The 16565-nt window shown below is 27.9% G+C and overlaps 1 protein-coding gene across 1 annotated transcript in view; it reads right to left on the bottom strand.

The window, feature by feature from the left end:
- Window positions 1–12258: 12258 nt before the first annotated feature.
- Window positions 12259–16565, bottom strand: part of LOC136085273 (uncharacterized) — a 9544-nt gene continuing 5237 nt past the window's right edge. The window contains exons 5-6 of the mRNA XM_065806563.1: window positions 14904–16565; window positions 12259–12269 (exon numbers count right to left, since the gene is read on the bottom strand). The exon at window positions 14904–16565 is cut by the window's right edge and continues 282 nt beyond it. Of these exons, the coding sequence (XP_065662635.1) occupies window positions 12259–12269; window positions 14904–16565 (1673 nt within the window). The remainder of the gene's footprint in view (window positions 12270–14903) is intronic.

Genomic DNA, 16565 nt, shown 5'->3' with positions numbered 1-16565 from the left:
TGTAACAATAGTAAGATTACTGGTAATATGTTTAATGATAACAGTGAAATTAAAATAGATAGTATTAGGCTCAACGAAGTTATTAATGTAAAATGCTAATAGGCAACTTGAAAATAGTTGTCAAATGAAAAAAATAGATCTAGGCAGGATGAAGTTAATCGTTGTTGAAATGTAAGAAATGCAACTCGGCATGCAGAAAACTTACTTGACAGAGTTCAGTGTCAAGCAGTGTTAATACCTGTTAATTTGATTTTACTTTAGACACTTCAGAACAAAGCAAAGTATGAGTTTAACTATTTATAGTAACAATTAACACTTTTAAATATAAATAATTTTTTTTCTTTTATAATTTCTATCATAATTATGTTCTTTTTTTCATTTTTACTTTTAGTTTGTCTTCCCTTTGTCATCTTTTGATTAGTAAGCTAACTGTTGAAACATGGTTTTAATTTTGTAAATTTAGTATGATGTGAAATTTACTCATTAATCATTAGTCAACAGTTAGAGAGAAGCTGGTGCTTAATTAAGAAATGCTGGAAATTAGCTTTTAATCAAGGTAAAAATAATTTTGTTTACTGGTAACATAATAAAACCAGTTACTAGTATTTCTTCCGTGCTTTTTTACATTTGTTAACATGCTGCTTTGGAAACACTTTCTCTCTCTCTCTCTCTCTCTCTCTCTCTCTCTCTCTCTCTCTCTCTCTCTCTCTCTCTCTCTCTCTCTCTCTCTTAGATGAGAGGGAGATTTAATAAAACTTATGTAATTACTGAGCTCTTACGTATTTCTTAATACCACATACCACAAATGATTATGAACATTTATAAGAAATATTTTATGAGTTGCTTGCTATTTTATGATATAGTTGCTGAAATTGTTTAACTATAATTGTCCCTTGATTGTTCAAATATTGTAATAAACAAAATCTTTTTAGTCCAAGTATTTAAGTTAATAAAATATCTTATTAAGATGTGGTGTTATTTGCCAGCGTTACTATAGTAAGATTTGATTTGATCCAGATTTGAAAGTCACAAAAAGATTACTTCATCTTTATTTTTGGTATCCAGAAGCTCTAAAAATATAAATAAGTTTATGGACTACTAATAGAAAAAAAATAAAGACTTTCAGGTTAGAGAAACAATCATTTTTTGAACCTGGAGTCATTAAATATAATGGCGGCAAGGACTCCAGGACTCCGGGCTTAAAAACAATAAGTTTTAAGCCATTAAATCTCATAAATTTTTTTCTTAAAGTAGATCATAAGTCAACAAACATGTGTAGAGCTTCTGGACACTACAGACTTGGAAAAAGTAGAGATATAAAGCTGGAGTCCTTTCGGGACTCCGCATCCTTGGTAACAATGTATACATTGTGTTTTCTAGCCTTTTTATAATCTTTTTTAATTATTCTGTTGACAGAATATATGAACCTGTCATTTCGAAAAGGACATAAGTCCAAAACTTTTAGCAGTTAGTTTATAAGTTTGAATTAAAAATTTCTGTATGATTTATGTTTTTTTTATAAAAAATAAAAAATACATAAGTTATATACGTTCTTTATTTATTTACTTCTATGTTTAATTTCTTTAGCAACCTAGACATTATTTGAATAAAAATCATATTTTTGTTGATTTTGAAAAGTTTTAGTAAATGGACTTGTGCCCTTTTCGAAATGACAGGTTCATATATTTTCTGTTATTATTATCCTAATTCTACTAACAATAAAATGCAAATAGTATTATTTTGAAATTGAAAATTGTAATTTTTTTTTCATGTCTTTTTTTAGGTATTTGCAGGCTTTACTTGACTTTCCTTTTCTGGTACTTGTGTTGTGACAGATTTTAAAAAGAACTCAACTGATGTTAATGCGGTCTTTATGTCGTTACTTATAAGCAATGACGTTGCTGATACGGAGTCAAAGTTAAAATATTTATAGATAAATTTGTATTTAATATTTTAGATAATATATCAACTTATTAATGTGTGTTTATTGTTATTAATGATTTAATAACTCATAACCCGTATTACGGGTTGCTTACTGCTAGTCATTATTATTATGTTATGAATTCATATTAGTTAATAGAATTGTATTGAATATTCTCTGGTTATCGTGTTTTATACGTGTTTACAAGAGTTTCAAATACGAGTCTGATACTCAGTAGGCGTCGTATTGTATACCTGTCTTTGTGCGCATCTAATGCGTATTTCTAATGCGTGTTCGACGCGATAAAATGGCTAACATACATACCACATCGATACGTATTTAAACGAGTATCTAATGCGCATTTACAACTAAATTTGCCGACTGGGTAAAGAGAACCATCAGGTCTTGTCACAGAGAAACCTTTATTGAAAAAATTAGAACAGTTTTTTTTTTTTTTAATGTTCATTTTATTTTGTTATGGTGTTTACGGCTTGCATCAATCATAGTACTATGTCTTCCGAACAGCTGACTCATGCGAACAATAATGTCCATAATTAATCACTTGCGCACACTGAATCTAATTTGTCGAAAATAATCACTGAATCTTATTTATCGCTATATGTTATTCACTATATATCACTGAATATAATCAATATAACTTTATTTCCAGACTGAGTATAATGCATTTCCAGATTGTTCAAAAAGTTGTGCATAAGGACATAGATAGCCATACAATGATTATCGCTGTGTGTTAAGCCAAATTATCAAATTTCCGTTTACGCTCCTGACAATAAAAAAAAATTGCCAAGTCACCGCCAAATATATAAATTAACGTTTACGCTTCTGAAGACAAAAACGCCAAACCACTACCAAAGGATGGTTCACCTCCAAACGTAGCCAACATACATATATTGACAGATACGCATACATCCATTATTATTATTATTTTTTTTTTATATGTATATATTTTTAATATTTTTTTTTTTTTTTTTTATTATTTTTTTTTTTCAATGTTTTTATTCTTGTTATTTATTTATTTTTGTTCAATTTTTTCTTATTACAAAATTAAATTTAATAATAAAAGTATATAAAGTTCGTAATACATGTATAGTATTATAAATTTAAATAAAAATAAACATACAATACAAAAGTAAAAATAAACATACAATACAAAAGTAAAAATAAACATACAATACAAAAGTAAAAATAAACATACAATACAAAAGTAAAAATAAACATACAATACAAAAGTAAAAATAAACATACAATACAAAAGTAAAAATAAACATACAATACAAAAGTAAAAATAAACATACAATACAAAAGTAAAAATAAACATACAATACAAAAGTAAAAATAAACATACAATACAAAAGTAAAAATAAACATACAATACAAAAGTAAAAATAAACATACAATACAAAAGTAAAAATAAACATACAATACAAAAGTAAAAATAAACATACAATACAAAAGTAAAAATAAACATACAATACAAAAGTAAAAATAAACATACAATACAAAAGTAAAAATAAACATACAATACAAAAGTAAAAATAAACATACAATACAAAAGTAAAAATAAACATACAATACAAAAGTAAAAATAAACATACAATACAAAAGTAAAAATAAACATACAATACAAAAGTAAAAATAAACATACAATACAAAAGTAAAAATAAACATACAATACAAAAGTAAAAATAAACATACAATACAAAAGTAAAAATAAACATACAATACAAAAGTAAAAATAAACATACAATACAAAAGTAAAAATAAACATACAATACAAAAGTAAAAATAAACATACAATACAAAAGTAAAAATAAACATACAATACAAAACATACAAGTACAAAAGAAGAGTTCTAAAACTTAAAAACTAAAACATGTTAAATAGTTCACTAAAACTAAACATGTTAAATAATTGCTTATTAATAATAATTAATATTAATAAAAAATAAATAAATAAAAAAGAATTAAATATATACATATACTAATATAGATAGGGGATTTTCAAAAATTTAAAAGTAGATTAGTATATTTTAAGTTGAAGAATCAAAATTACATTCTTTAGAAAAATCTTTAGAAGTAATTAAAACTATACTATTCCATAAAAATGGTCCGCGTAATGAAATAAAAAGTTTTCCAAAATTAGTTTGAGAAAATGGTTGTCGAATTAAATTATCGTTCCTTAAAATATATTTACTTCTATATCTTTGTAAGTACAAGTTACGAGAAGAAACGGGTGATAGGTGGGTCTTACATTTATACATAAAACAAAGAATATTAAAAACATTTAACTCAAACAGGTTAATCATTTGCTGGACCTTTGTATTACTCTAGCTTCTGTACCTAAAGTGATTTCGTGCTTGGACACTTCTGCAGCTTGTGGTTTGGATAACATATATGTTATAGTCTTGCAGATGTGCTCTCCAGAGCTGTCATCTATACTTTCGAAACTAGTCTTGTTTTTCAGCCTGCTGGAAAGCGGCATCTGTTATGCCTTTTTTCAAAAATTCTGAACAGATTGCTCTCCAGAATTTAGAACTCGTTTAACTAAGGTCCCATTATTCTATCATCTTGAATTTAATAACTTACTTTTTGATCATCAATATGGATTTCAATCTTCTCGTTTTACTGCTGATTTGTAAACGGTATTAACAGAGGTTTTATTGTGCATTAGATAGATGTGAAAAGGCTAAGGATTTCGCTCTCAACATTTCTAAAACTATTAATAAAATTTGGCATGCTGGTCTTCTCCATAAGCTCTCTTCTTACGGGGTATCAGGTAACACTTTTAAGATTATATTATAAAAGTTGTCATCCATAGACAGTACTTTCTTCATACCCTATAACTTCAGAGGTTCCTATAGGTTCTATCCCTGGCTCTATACTTTCATTAATTTACATTAACGATATGCCAGAAATTCTCACACCTAAAGTGGAATAGTTTGCTGATAATACTACCATTTATTTTTGTATTGATAAGAAGTCAATACATTCTGCTTTGATTGAAGGGGGCAATTGAGCTTGTGAGTTTGCTAAGCATTTTACTTCTTCTACATCATAAGTCTCTCAGTGGTAGATGAGCTTTAGCTTGGATAAAATTCAGTTTTTTCAGGCAATCGTTATTGTAATAATCTAGATCTTTTGATATTTACGAACGGTAATGTATCTGATAAGTCATCTACCCTTGATCTTCTAGGTTTAACTCTTACTTCCGATCTTTCTTGGAAACCGTATACCAAATCTATTTTAAAATTAGCATCTGCTAAGATTACAATTCTTTATTGTGCTTGTCACTTTCTTAATCAGGATCGTATTCTTTATCTCTATAAATCTCAAATCCTCCCTTGTATAGAATACTGATATGGATCTTCCAACGATGTCATTTCTCTTTTATACGAGGTGCAAAAAGGCATTGTAAAGATAGTTGGACCTGCTCTTGCAGCCAACCTCCAATCACTCTCACATCCTCGTAATATTGCTGCTTGCTTGTAATGGGCACTGCTTTAAAGAGCTAGCGTCTCTTGTGCCATCTACTAAAGTTCATTCTTGCGTTACTCGTCATTCATTTTTGTCTCAACCTTTTACTGTGATGGTTCCTAAGTGCTCTAAAAGTTCCTATTTGTCTAGTTTTTTCCTTGAACATCAATTCTTTTGAAATTCGCTTCCTTCATCTTGTTTTCTCAATTTAAATAAAGTGAAATCTTTTAAGTTGTCTGTTAATCGTTATCTGGCTCTATAAACTTCATCTTTTCTCTTCCAATGACTTCCAACAAAAAACTCTAATAGTGGTTGTTTTAGTCTTGTTGGAAGTGAAGATGCTAAAAAAAAAAATTTTTCAGAGACAACTATTGACAAAAATAACTCTTTAGATAGTAATTTAAATACTGACGTGGTGTACATTGATTTTGAAAAAGCATTTGACTCTGTACATTATCCAAAACCTTTGCAAAAACTTGCAATGTACGGTATAATAGATAACATCCTTCATTGGATATCAGCATTTCTTCCAATATATATGAAAGGTTTCTGTTTGGAAAATCACTTTTGACCAGCATCCTAAGTGGAGTTCCGCAGACTATTGTTTTGGGTCCATTGTTGTTCTTGCTATATATTAATGGTCTACCCTTTAAAATAATAATCCTCTATAAATAATAATAACCCTCTATAATAATATATTTTAACTACTTAATTACTCTCTGATTTTAGATGCCGACAATATCAAGCTACATAGTTCATTTAAGGATACCAATTACAGTCACAATCTTGCTGTAGCCATTTATAAAGTTTATCTCTGGTCAGAAAAATGGCAGTTAAAATTAGCCGATAATAAGAGTTTACTCACAGAATAGCACCTACTTCGTTTAGTAAAGATATAAACTACAACTATCAATTAGGAGATCTTAATTTAACCTGATCAACAAACCTAAATGATTATGGTGTAACCACGGATTCTTACTTAAATTACAATAATCATGTTGTAAATATCGTCCCTGCATGAAACATCCGAGGATACTAAATCTTAAAGCCTAGACTATCGACATAAGACCAATTTTAAAATATTGTTCTCCGGCTTAGTTGCTACACGCACTGAATTTAACAAAGCAGTGAAAAGAGTGTAAAGACATTTTACCAAGAAAATAGCTTACCTAAATTATACTTTCATATTTTAATAGACTTAAAATTCTCGAAAATTTTACTCTTAGAATTTCGTCGCCTATAGAAAGACATGATTACATATTACAAAACTCTGAACCATTTAGTTTGTATAAAAACATCAAGTTTCTTTTTAACAAACAACTATATTTACACTAAAGGTCACTTATTTAAATTAGGCAAACTAAAGTGAAACTCGATGTCCATAATAATCTTTCTCAATCAGCGTTGCTAATACTTGGAATAACTTGCCGCCTGAGGTCGTTAATGCCAAAAATATCAAGAGCCTAAAAATTAAAGTTAACTCTATCAAATCCAAAATATACTGTTTCTGCTAACTAGTTGTTGTTTTATTACTGTGGTATTATATATAATAATTATATATATATATATATTATATTGTTAATTTATCTAGCAAATGTATTATTTGATTGTAGGACACATTGTCAGATTCATTCATTTTTTATGAACACGCGTGTCCTTTAGAACATGTACCACTGTTCTAATAAGCACAAATACAAAAGTTTCAAGAAAGAAAACAATCTTGAATGAAGCAATATAATTTTAATGAAGTCTAATAAAATTTAATGAAACTTTAAGAAAAAGAAAGATTTTGTTAATTAAATGAAATGTGGGCAAAAGACGAAGTGAAAATGAACTCAACATAAAAATCAATTTTATTCACTTGAGTTTTTAATGTTTTTATCTGTGTTGAATGTATAATTTAAAAACTTGAAGAAAGATTTAATTATTCTGTATTTTATAAATATTTTTTAACGATAAATCTTGTAAAAAAAAGCAAACAAGTAATTAAAAAGCTACAAAAAATTAAAAAAAATTTTCATTGAAAATTCCCCATATGGTGAACATGATGCTTTAATAGTTTTGTCTTTTTTAACAATCTTCTTTTTTAGTCTAAGATCTATTAACGTTAAATAGAATTAACTTCTATATGAAGAGATCTTCATTTAGCTTGTGCGAGAAGTTGACGCTATTTTCAATACACTTTTTTAATTTATATAGAAGCAATATATCATTAGTATAATGACGTTCGTAGAATTTATTCCACTTCTCAACAAGTGGAATAATTTCTATGAATGTTGTAATGCTAATAGTATATAACAGGGGTGGCGCCAGCATTTTTTGGTCTTTCAGATAAGGATGCTTTGCAAAAATTGCGATAATTGGAGCTTAGAAACAAAAAAGCCCCAAAATTTTGGCCCTCTGTCCCAAACGTGAGAGCAAAAAGTTGATGAAATATTTTTTATACTATTTTCAAATGGACTTATATTCATCGATTTTAAGTTTCATAGTATTATCTCTTGAGGTTCAAAAGTCAAGACCATATAAAATTTTCTACCCCCATAAATTGAGGGGGGTTTAAACTTTATATGGTCATAGTTTTTGAACTCTAAAATATTTTACTACGAAATTTAAAATTTATCGATAAATATAAGTCAAGTTGAAAATAGAATAAAAAATATTTCGCCAACTTCTTACTCTCACGTTTGGGGCAGGGGGGCCAAAATTTTTGGGCCTTTTTGTTCCCAAGCTCCAATCATCGCAATTTCATGTAAAGCATCTTATTTGACATTAGTATTAATATTGAAATGTTTGGAGTTTGCTCCATGTCTGAAAGTTAGATATCTCAAAGACCAAAAAATGCTAACGATAACCCTGATGATAAAGGATGTCATAATACCAATTTACTACTTTATTAAATAAATTTTTAAATAAATATATAACGAAAAGGAAACATATATATATATATATATATATATATATATATATATATATATATATATATATATATATATATATATATATATATATATATATATATATATATATATATATATATATTCGATTCTACGAATAAAGTGAAGGGGAATGAATCCTTCAAAATTAATTACTGGTTTTTAAAAAAAAATATTTTCGAAACAAGAGTTCACTCAACTAAAATCTGTCAAATACCCGACTATCTGACTATATTTTTCAAAAACCGATTATTAATTGAAAATCACCTTCTTTAGGCTGGGCGGTCTTACCCCACAATGTCCCCTCCCTCCTCCTTCCTTTCCTTCCACCCACCCCTCCTCCTTCCTTTCCTTCTTCCACCACTACTCTCCCCTCCTCCTTCCTCCACCACCTTCCACCCACCATTTTTTTAAACATCTTTATTTCCAAAAAGGCTGCAAGCAACCACTATAAGAGTTGGAAGTTAATGGAAAAGAAAAGATGAAGATTATAAAGCAAGATAACGATCAACAGACAACTTAAAAGTTTGCAAATAATATAAACTCGCAATAAGCAACCCGTATTACGGGTTAGTAATAAATAAATAACAATTTGACTTGATATATTATCTAAAAAATATACAATACAAAATCATCTATTTGGGCTGCCATTGTCCCGGTTTTTTCGCTAAAGAACGCTATAAAAGTTATAATTAGTTTAGCATTGTGCTCTCCTCCGTAAAAATTGGGACAATAGCAACATTGAGCTTTTATTGGTCTTGGCATTTAGTAAAAACCGCGTAACTTTAAATATTAGGTTATTTTTAATAACAGCAAGCTCCAGAGAAAGAAAGCCAAGTACAACTTACCAATACCAAAAGAAAAAAAAAGATCATCTCAAACTACGAAAGCATTATTTTACAGATTTATTATTGTATTTTAGAATAAGTAAGTTTATTAATAAAGGGGAGCATTATTTTTTATATTTATTGTGTTCATGAATTAGCGACTCGTAAAACATTTCTTAAACATGGTCAAAATCAATTATGGTAACAAAAAATACATTAGAGCTTAGTAATAACAGAGTGATCCAATAGTGATCTCCTTTATTAATAAACTTTCGAGAAACAGAGGAGACAGACTGTGTTTCAAAGACACTGTATTAAAAAAAGTTACAATAAGTTATTATATTAATAAATTAGTTATGGTTTTTAATGGCATCGGCAAAAAAATATATATTAGCACAAAATAGCTATAGCACAATTAACAATTAAAAAAAGGGCTTCTTAATGTTATCACTAAACCAAATTATTTTTACCTCAATAGTGTGAATACTATATTATAAATGTTATAGATAGTGAAAATGGAAGCAAAACTACCTTTCTATTATAGCAACATAAAAAATGTGCTTCATTAAGAAATTTTTTAGCACAGCAATGCTGACAGATCTGGTTCATTTCTCCTAAATAGTTATAATCTAGAATAGCATCACTTCTTGCTATACAATACATTCTTTTTGTCTGGCAATATTTCTTAAATTTTGAGAATGATTTATCTCATCTAGGCCTATCTCTTTCATTAATGTGATTATTACTTTTAACTCATCTAACCATGATGTTCTAATTTAGGTATAAATAAATTTCTTCTAACTGAGCAGCATTTCTTACAGTTTGATGAGAATTAATTTCAGCTTGCCTAATCATTTCATTAAGTTATAAATTATTTTTAAGTTGATAGTATTTCTTCTAATAACTTATTTAAGCCTAATATCATCCATTTAAATTTCACTAGTATCATTAAACATATTAACAGTGGTATTACTACTGTAGTAAGAAATAAACATAAAAGAATTTCAAGAGCTATGATCTTTTCTATAAAATTATTTACTGCTATTTTAAGTGAACATAAGAATAAAATAAACAACTTTGATAAATCGCCATTATTTTAAAAAGAAAAAGAAATAAAAAAAGAAAAGAAATTAAAATATCAAAATATTAATAGTCTAAAGTTGTAAACATATCTACAAAGTGATAAACATATCTATCAAGAGATAAATAATTGAACATTAATTCAAGTAAAAATCAACAAAAACCTGCAATTCTAATTACGAAGATATTACTTAATAATAATAATAATAAAAACATAATGTTGAATCTTACTTGGTTTCCTATCTATAAAACAAATTTATTTAACTATTTAAAAGAAAAAAAATCAAAATGCCTTATGTAATGTAAAGCAAATTATTAAAAAAAAAACTCAAATGTACAATACTTTAGAATATATGATATATAAACCTCTACAAATTAACTCATTAGTTTAACCATTGGTTTACCATTAAGGTCAAAAATTGATAAACAAAAAATAAAATAATTTATTATTATTTAAAAAAACAATTTTTAAAATAAAAACCTATAACAATTTAATTTAGGCTTTATCCATATTTTTTTGGCAATGTCAGTATATATTTATCTAAAGTATAAAAAAGATGAAACCATATAAGAATAAATTTAAAAATATAAATATACAGTATTAGAAAAAACATTTGCAACCAACATCGAACAATGCTAAAAAGTGTTCCTAATTTTACATGTCTTAAAAACGAAACGAACTATACTACCACAGCAAACAGTTCAGGAGTCTAGAGTCATAGCATGCCATGACATGAGCAATCAGCTGACAGGTGACAGCACAGAGGCAGAATTTCGTTGACAAGTGCCATTTTGCAGCGGACAAAACAAGTGCAACTTTTTTGGTTTGTTTCATTTTCTTAAGTCTGGTCCGTGTCAACGTCACGGAAGTTTTTTAATAATTTTCCAAGTTTCCAGAAGCATGCAGAAGCTTCCAGAAGTTTCCAGAAGAAGCATCTGGAAGCATCCAGTAGCATACAGAAATATCCAGAAACATTCAGAAGCATCCAGACGCATCCAGAAGCTTCCAGAAGCATCGAAAAGAAGCATCTAGAATCTTTCAAAACAGGTTCACACAGGTTCATTTTACTATATAAGAGACATGTAAATCGACATGTAATTCAGTCAGTATATGGAAGTCAATCAGTCAGTATTATCAAGACAGTTTATCGAAGTGAGTTTTATCAAAGTGTCTTATCGAAGAGCATCAATACAAGAAGTGAAATACAACAAGTGTTTCATTACATCAATACAGTCCACATCCAACCAAGACGTTGAGTTCCACAGAGCATTATTGTATCATCACAAGGTAAATGTAACACGGTAAGGCTTGAGAAGCGTGATTTTTTATTTTTATTATTTTTATGACTTCAAGTGCAAAAATGGCTCCCGACAGTCTCGGGTTGGAGCTAAGAAAGAAAACTATTGGCAATTACGTAAGTGGAATGTCACAAAAAAGTATTTGTGATAAATATCGCGTGAAAAAATGGACCGTATCAAGACTATGTTCCAAATATCGTTCTACGGGGAAGTTGGCAGCAGATAACAAAGGTGGAAGACCGCGTTCCACCACTTCTAGAGAGAATTCTATGATCATCAGATCCGTCAAGAAGGATCCCTGGATATCATCAGTCGAGATACAAAAGCAATTAGAGCTGCCTGTATCTGACCGAACAATCAGACGACGTGCTGTTGAAGCCAGATTGTTTTCTCGACGCCCTGCAAAGAAACCGCTGATGTCACTAAAAAACCAGAAGAAAAGACTCCTGTTTGCTACATCTCATATTGTCTATAAAAATTAGAAAAATACGAATAACCAACAACAAACATTTATTTCAATTCTTGTTGTTAAATTAAACAATGAACAACATCGATTCCACTTGAAACTAAAAATTTATCAGCTCTAATCGGCTTGTAGACCTTGCTTGAAAGACAGCGTGGAGTAAAGGAAAGCATTTAGAAAAGCCTAGAAACTTCTTTATTAAAAAGGAAAGTGAAACGACACTACTATTAAATTAGCGTATTCATATTAAGACTAAATATAGAAAAACAAACATATAATAACACAATTATATCCTAAACCACAATTCATTCATGCAAGAGAAATTATTATACATTTATTGAAAAGCCAGAAACATTTTTTTCAAAGAGCAAAGGTTTTAACAATACTATAGATAAATTTTATTTATGATAAAATGTTGTTATGGCTTTTATCCCAATTATTAAAAGCATGCGAAAGCATGAAATTACCCATAAACATCTTCCAACGCTAGACCCCATCAGAGTTATAGTAATCTATATTTTCAATTTAAAAAAAGATTACAATAAATTAACTACTTAATAAAATTTTAAAAAGATTTTACACTACCTATCATTTCAAACTACTTAAACATTATCTACCTAATGTCTACTTAAACATTTTGAACTCGTACCATGAAAGGTCGTGACTTCTTTAAGAAATTACTTGGTTAAGAAAAGTCGGGAAACTACTTAAAAACTAAGAAATAGAGTATTTTACAGAATACAGAACCGTAACTAATATCGAACAATAGGCGTAACTATGCTCACTAATAATAATAATATTCACTGTGCTATTTATATTAAGAAACTAAAGCAGTAAGTTCTAGTAATGAAACTACCTATTAACCATTTTTAACAACAGACACTAACATAAAGATAAGCCAAAGGTAACAACATTACGCAAAAAAATATCAAATATAATGTTATGTATTTTTAGAATAGTTATATTGAAGGCTAGACAACACTTAGACCTAAAGCAGTAACACCGTTTGACTGGTAAGGTTGACGAATCTTGCTCTGGATCTATATCTCAAATATATTGTGTTTTATAGTTATACTAACTATAAAACAAAATATTTTTTCTAATGTTGAATAACATATAAAAACACCTCATTTAACAATCATGTACACATTAGATAAAACACATTCCAAACTATTATAAAAACACATTTATATAAACATATTTATAAAACAACTATATGACATATATCACCACATACACGTGTTTATCAAAAGCTTTTTAACTTTGAGCATAATATAAACATATATGCAAACCTTTAACAACTATAAAACAACATTTATTAGCAACAATTATTTTTAATGTAACAAAGAATGCAGATTACAATTCACAACATTGGAATGAAAAAGATGAAACCATTTAAGAACAAAATTAAAAATTTCTAATAAATACATATTCAGATACCTTAAAATGAAGTATAACACAACATTCTTTTGACAAATTGCAGAAGAATTTTTTTAAACTTTTCTATTCCTTATTATTTTTCCCAATAATATAAAATATACATATAGATATAGAGAAATATAAAATAGATTGAAATAAACGCAAACTTATGTATATAAACTTACATGACCACAAACAACAGTCTTATTTTATTTAACTTTTCATATTGAATACATAAATAAAATTTTATTCTCATTATTCTTTCTACAAAATAATCTTAATCTATAAATAAGAAAATGAATTGAACTTACTAAAAAAGTCATCAGCTCCTCTTAACTGCTCTAGAAAATAAAACAATACCCAAGTAGCAAACAATATTGGCGCAATATTGGCGCAATATTGTTAGCGATGTTGGCGCAATATTGGCAACAATATTGGACCAATATAAAATGTTTAGATTTAGCAATATTTGCCCAATATTAGATTTATATATTGGCCAAATATTGATGCCAATATTGGTTCAATATTATTTTACAATATTGGTCCAATATTATTAGCAACATCGGCGCAATGTTGGCAACAATATTGGCCCAATATAAAATGTTTACATTTAGCAATATTTACCAAATATTATATTTATATATTGGCCCAATATCGTGACAAATATTGCAAAAACATTCAGATAATATATCAGACCATATTGCCAAAATACTGATTTGATTTGTAGAAATATTCAAACTAAAATACTTAATAATGGCACTATATATAGTTTTATTTCGTAAAAATAGAACAACAGCTAATATATTAGTATTAGTTATAATTAATTAATACTATTAGCTAATATATTAGTTATAATTAACTAATACTATTGGTTATAATTAATTTGTTGGTTAATAATGTTAAAATGGAAAATACAAAATCTCAAAATTGAATCAATATATTAAATATGACACTATAGTGTGATATAAATTAAATATATTAAATATGGCACTATATATATAGTGCCATAATTTTAATCAACAAATTAATTATAATATATAAGTATTAATTTGTTGATATATTATAAATAATATATTAATACATAATTATAATCGTATTGTAATATATTCTAATATATATAATTATAATATAATATATTATAATTAGATATTATAATTAATATATATTTGCTGTTTTTCTACTTTTTACTAATTTATATGTTATATTGTAATACATAGTAATTTATATTATAATATATACTTAGTTCTTATATTCATTTTTTTGTATTTTATATATATTTCATCAAGTTTATGTACGAAATACTTAGGGTATAAAAATATATCAAATATATGAAAACTACTTATTTGTAGACAAATTAATTAATAAATTAAGTCATTTTAAAGCATAATAATTTATTATTTTTTTAAATAAATTACAACAAAATCTTTATACATAAATGTTAAAAAAAATCTTATATAAATTTTAAACAATGAAGAAAAGGAAAAGCTATAAAATAATTTTTTCTCTGCAGCAATAAGCATTTTTTAAAGATTGACGATAACGGAAAATATGAATATTGTTCTGACAACTGATCAACTTTGAAAACATTAAGTTTTGATGACTCACATGGATAGCTGTAAAAATTTTTCATCGTTTTAAAAATGCGACAAATGATAATTATTCCATCATGCTCTGAGTCAATAATATTGCAAATTACGATAACTTTTCCATCATTTAATAAAGCGCATCTGTTTGCATTCTCAGTGGAAAAAAAACAACCAGCAAAATTAAGTTGTTTATACTGTATTCCTGTAAAGGTAAGGGTTGGACCTTGGTGGTGAGTTTTACACAATGAAGGTTTTAATGATGGCGGTTCATCTGAAAAAGCAAAACTTTGCTCAGATAAACGCTGACACAATTGTCTGAGTGGAAATCGGCCAGTTCTTACCATTTTTTTCAGTGAACCAAGCATGTTTTCAAATGGGAATGCACTATAATTATCAAGAGCACCAAAAAGCCTAACATCATCACATATATGAATAAGACTATGCATAGTGTAACTTAATGAACTATCACCATACAAACTTGAGAGTTCCTTAACAAAAATTTTTAACAGTTTTTCAGCATAATTACAATAATTATTAGAAGTATCTGGATTTGCTAGTATTGAAATAGCAACATTTAAAAGCATAAAATGATGGTATATATTCGACGGTAAGTGATTTCTTAAAACAACCGGACCAACATAACATAAAAAAAGTCTAAATTCAGTGGCTTTCCATCGACTTATTTCTTTAAGAGACCGTGGTTTTCTGGAAAACTCACAAGGAATACAATTTACCAAGCTAATCATTTTATTAGATATAGTATCAGCATTTCCTACACTTATTTTAACATTTCGTGAGCCACGAAGCCAATACAATAACAATTTTCGAGTCGCGCCAAGGCATACAAGATGCATATATTCCAAAGGAAATTGAGAAACATGTCCAATATTAAGCTCCAGAAGTGATGATATAATATTCTTTTGATGATGCTGTTTTTGTTGACGATTAATAAATGAGGTATCTGTTCGCTTTTCTGCATTAAATTCTGGAAATGTAACTCTTCTTTGAACATATTCTCCAACTTGAATACACCTTTCGCATCCATAATAGCCATTGTGGCTTGTTATACCTTTAACAAATGCCCGAGCAGGTGCATCGCATATAAAAGCATTCACAGCTATGGTAAAAAAGGAACCTGCTGCTACAAATCCATGATCCTTAAGTTTTTTAACCTCCACAACGAAATCAGATAAAAAAACTTCCGCTGTAATTGGTTTACTATTTCCACAAAACAAGCTAACTACAAAAGGTTTATATGTAGTTCCATCATAATTTACTGAACAAAGTATTGGCCAAAATTGCTTTGCAGAACTTTTAAATAGTGGCAATCCATCAATGCTAAACTGAAGTTTCAAACAACAGTCTCCACAAGTTGTTACTTTATTTGCACTTTCCAATAATTTTATTAATTGTTTTTCAAGTCCTAAATAAACATATTCACCGCAATTGTTGTGGATATCATACATTGGGATTATATCAGCAAGCTTCTTAGTTTTTAAAACAGTTCTAGCATCTTTTGGTAAGGAATGATATTGACCTAATA

The sequence above is a fragment of the Hydra vulgaris genome, chromosome 09, assembly GCF_038396675.1.
Source record: "Hydra vulgaris chromosome 09, alternate assembly HydraT2T_AEP".
NCBI classification, from domain to species: domain Eukaryota; kingdom Metazoa; phylum Cnidaria; class Hydrozoa; order Anthoathecata; family Hydridae; genus Hydra; species Hydra vulgaris.
The sequence above is the reverse complement of the archived record's forward strand: the minus strand, read 5'-3'. Positions and strand labels throughout refer to the sequence as shown.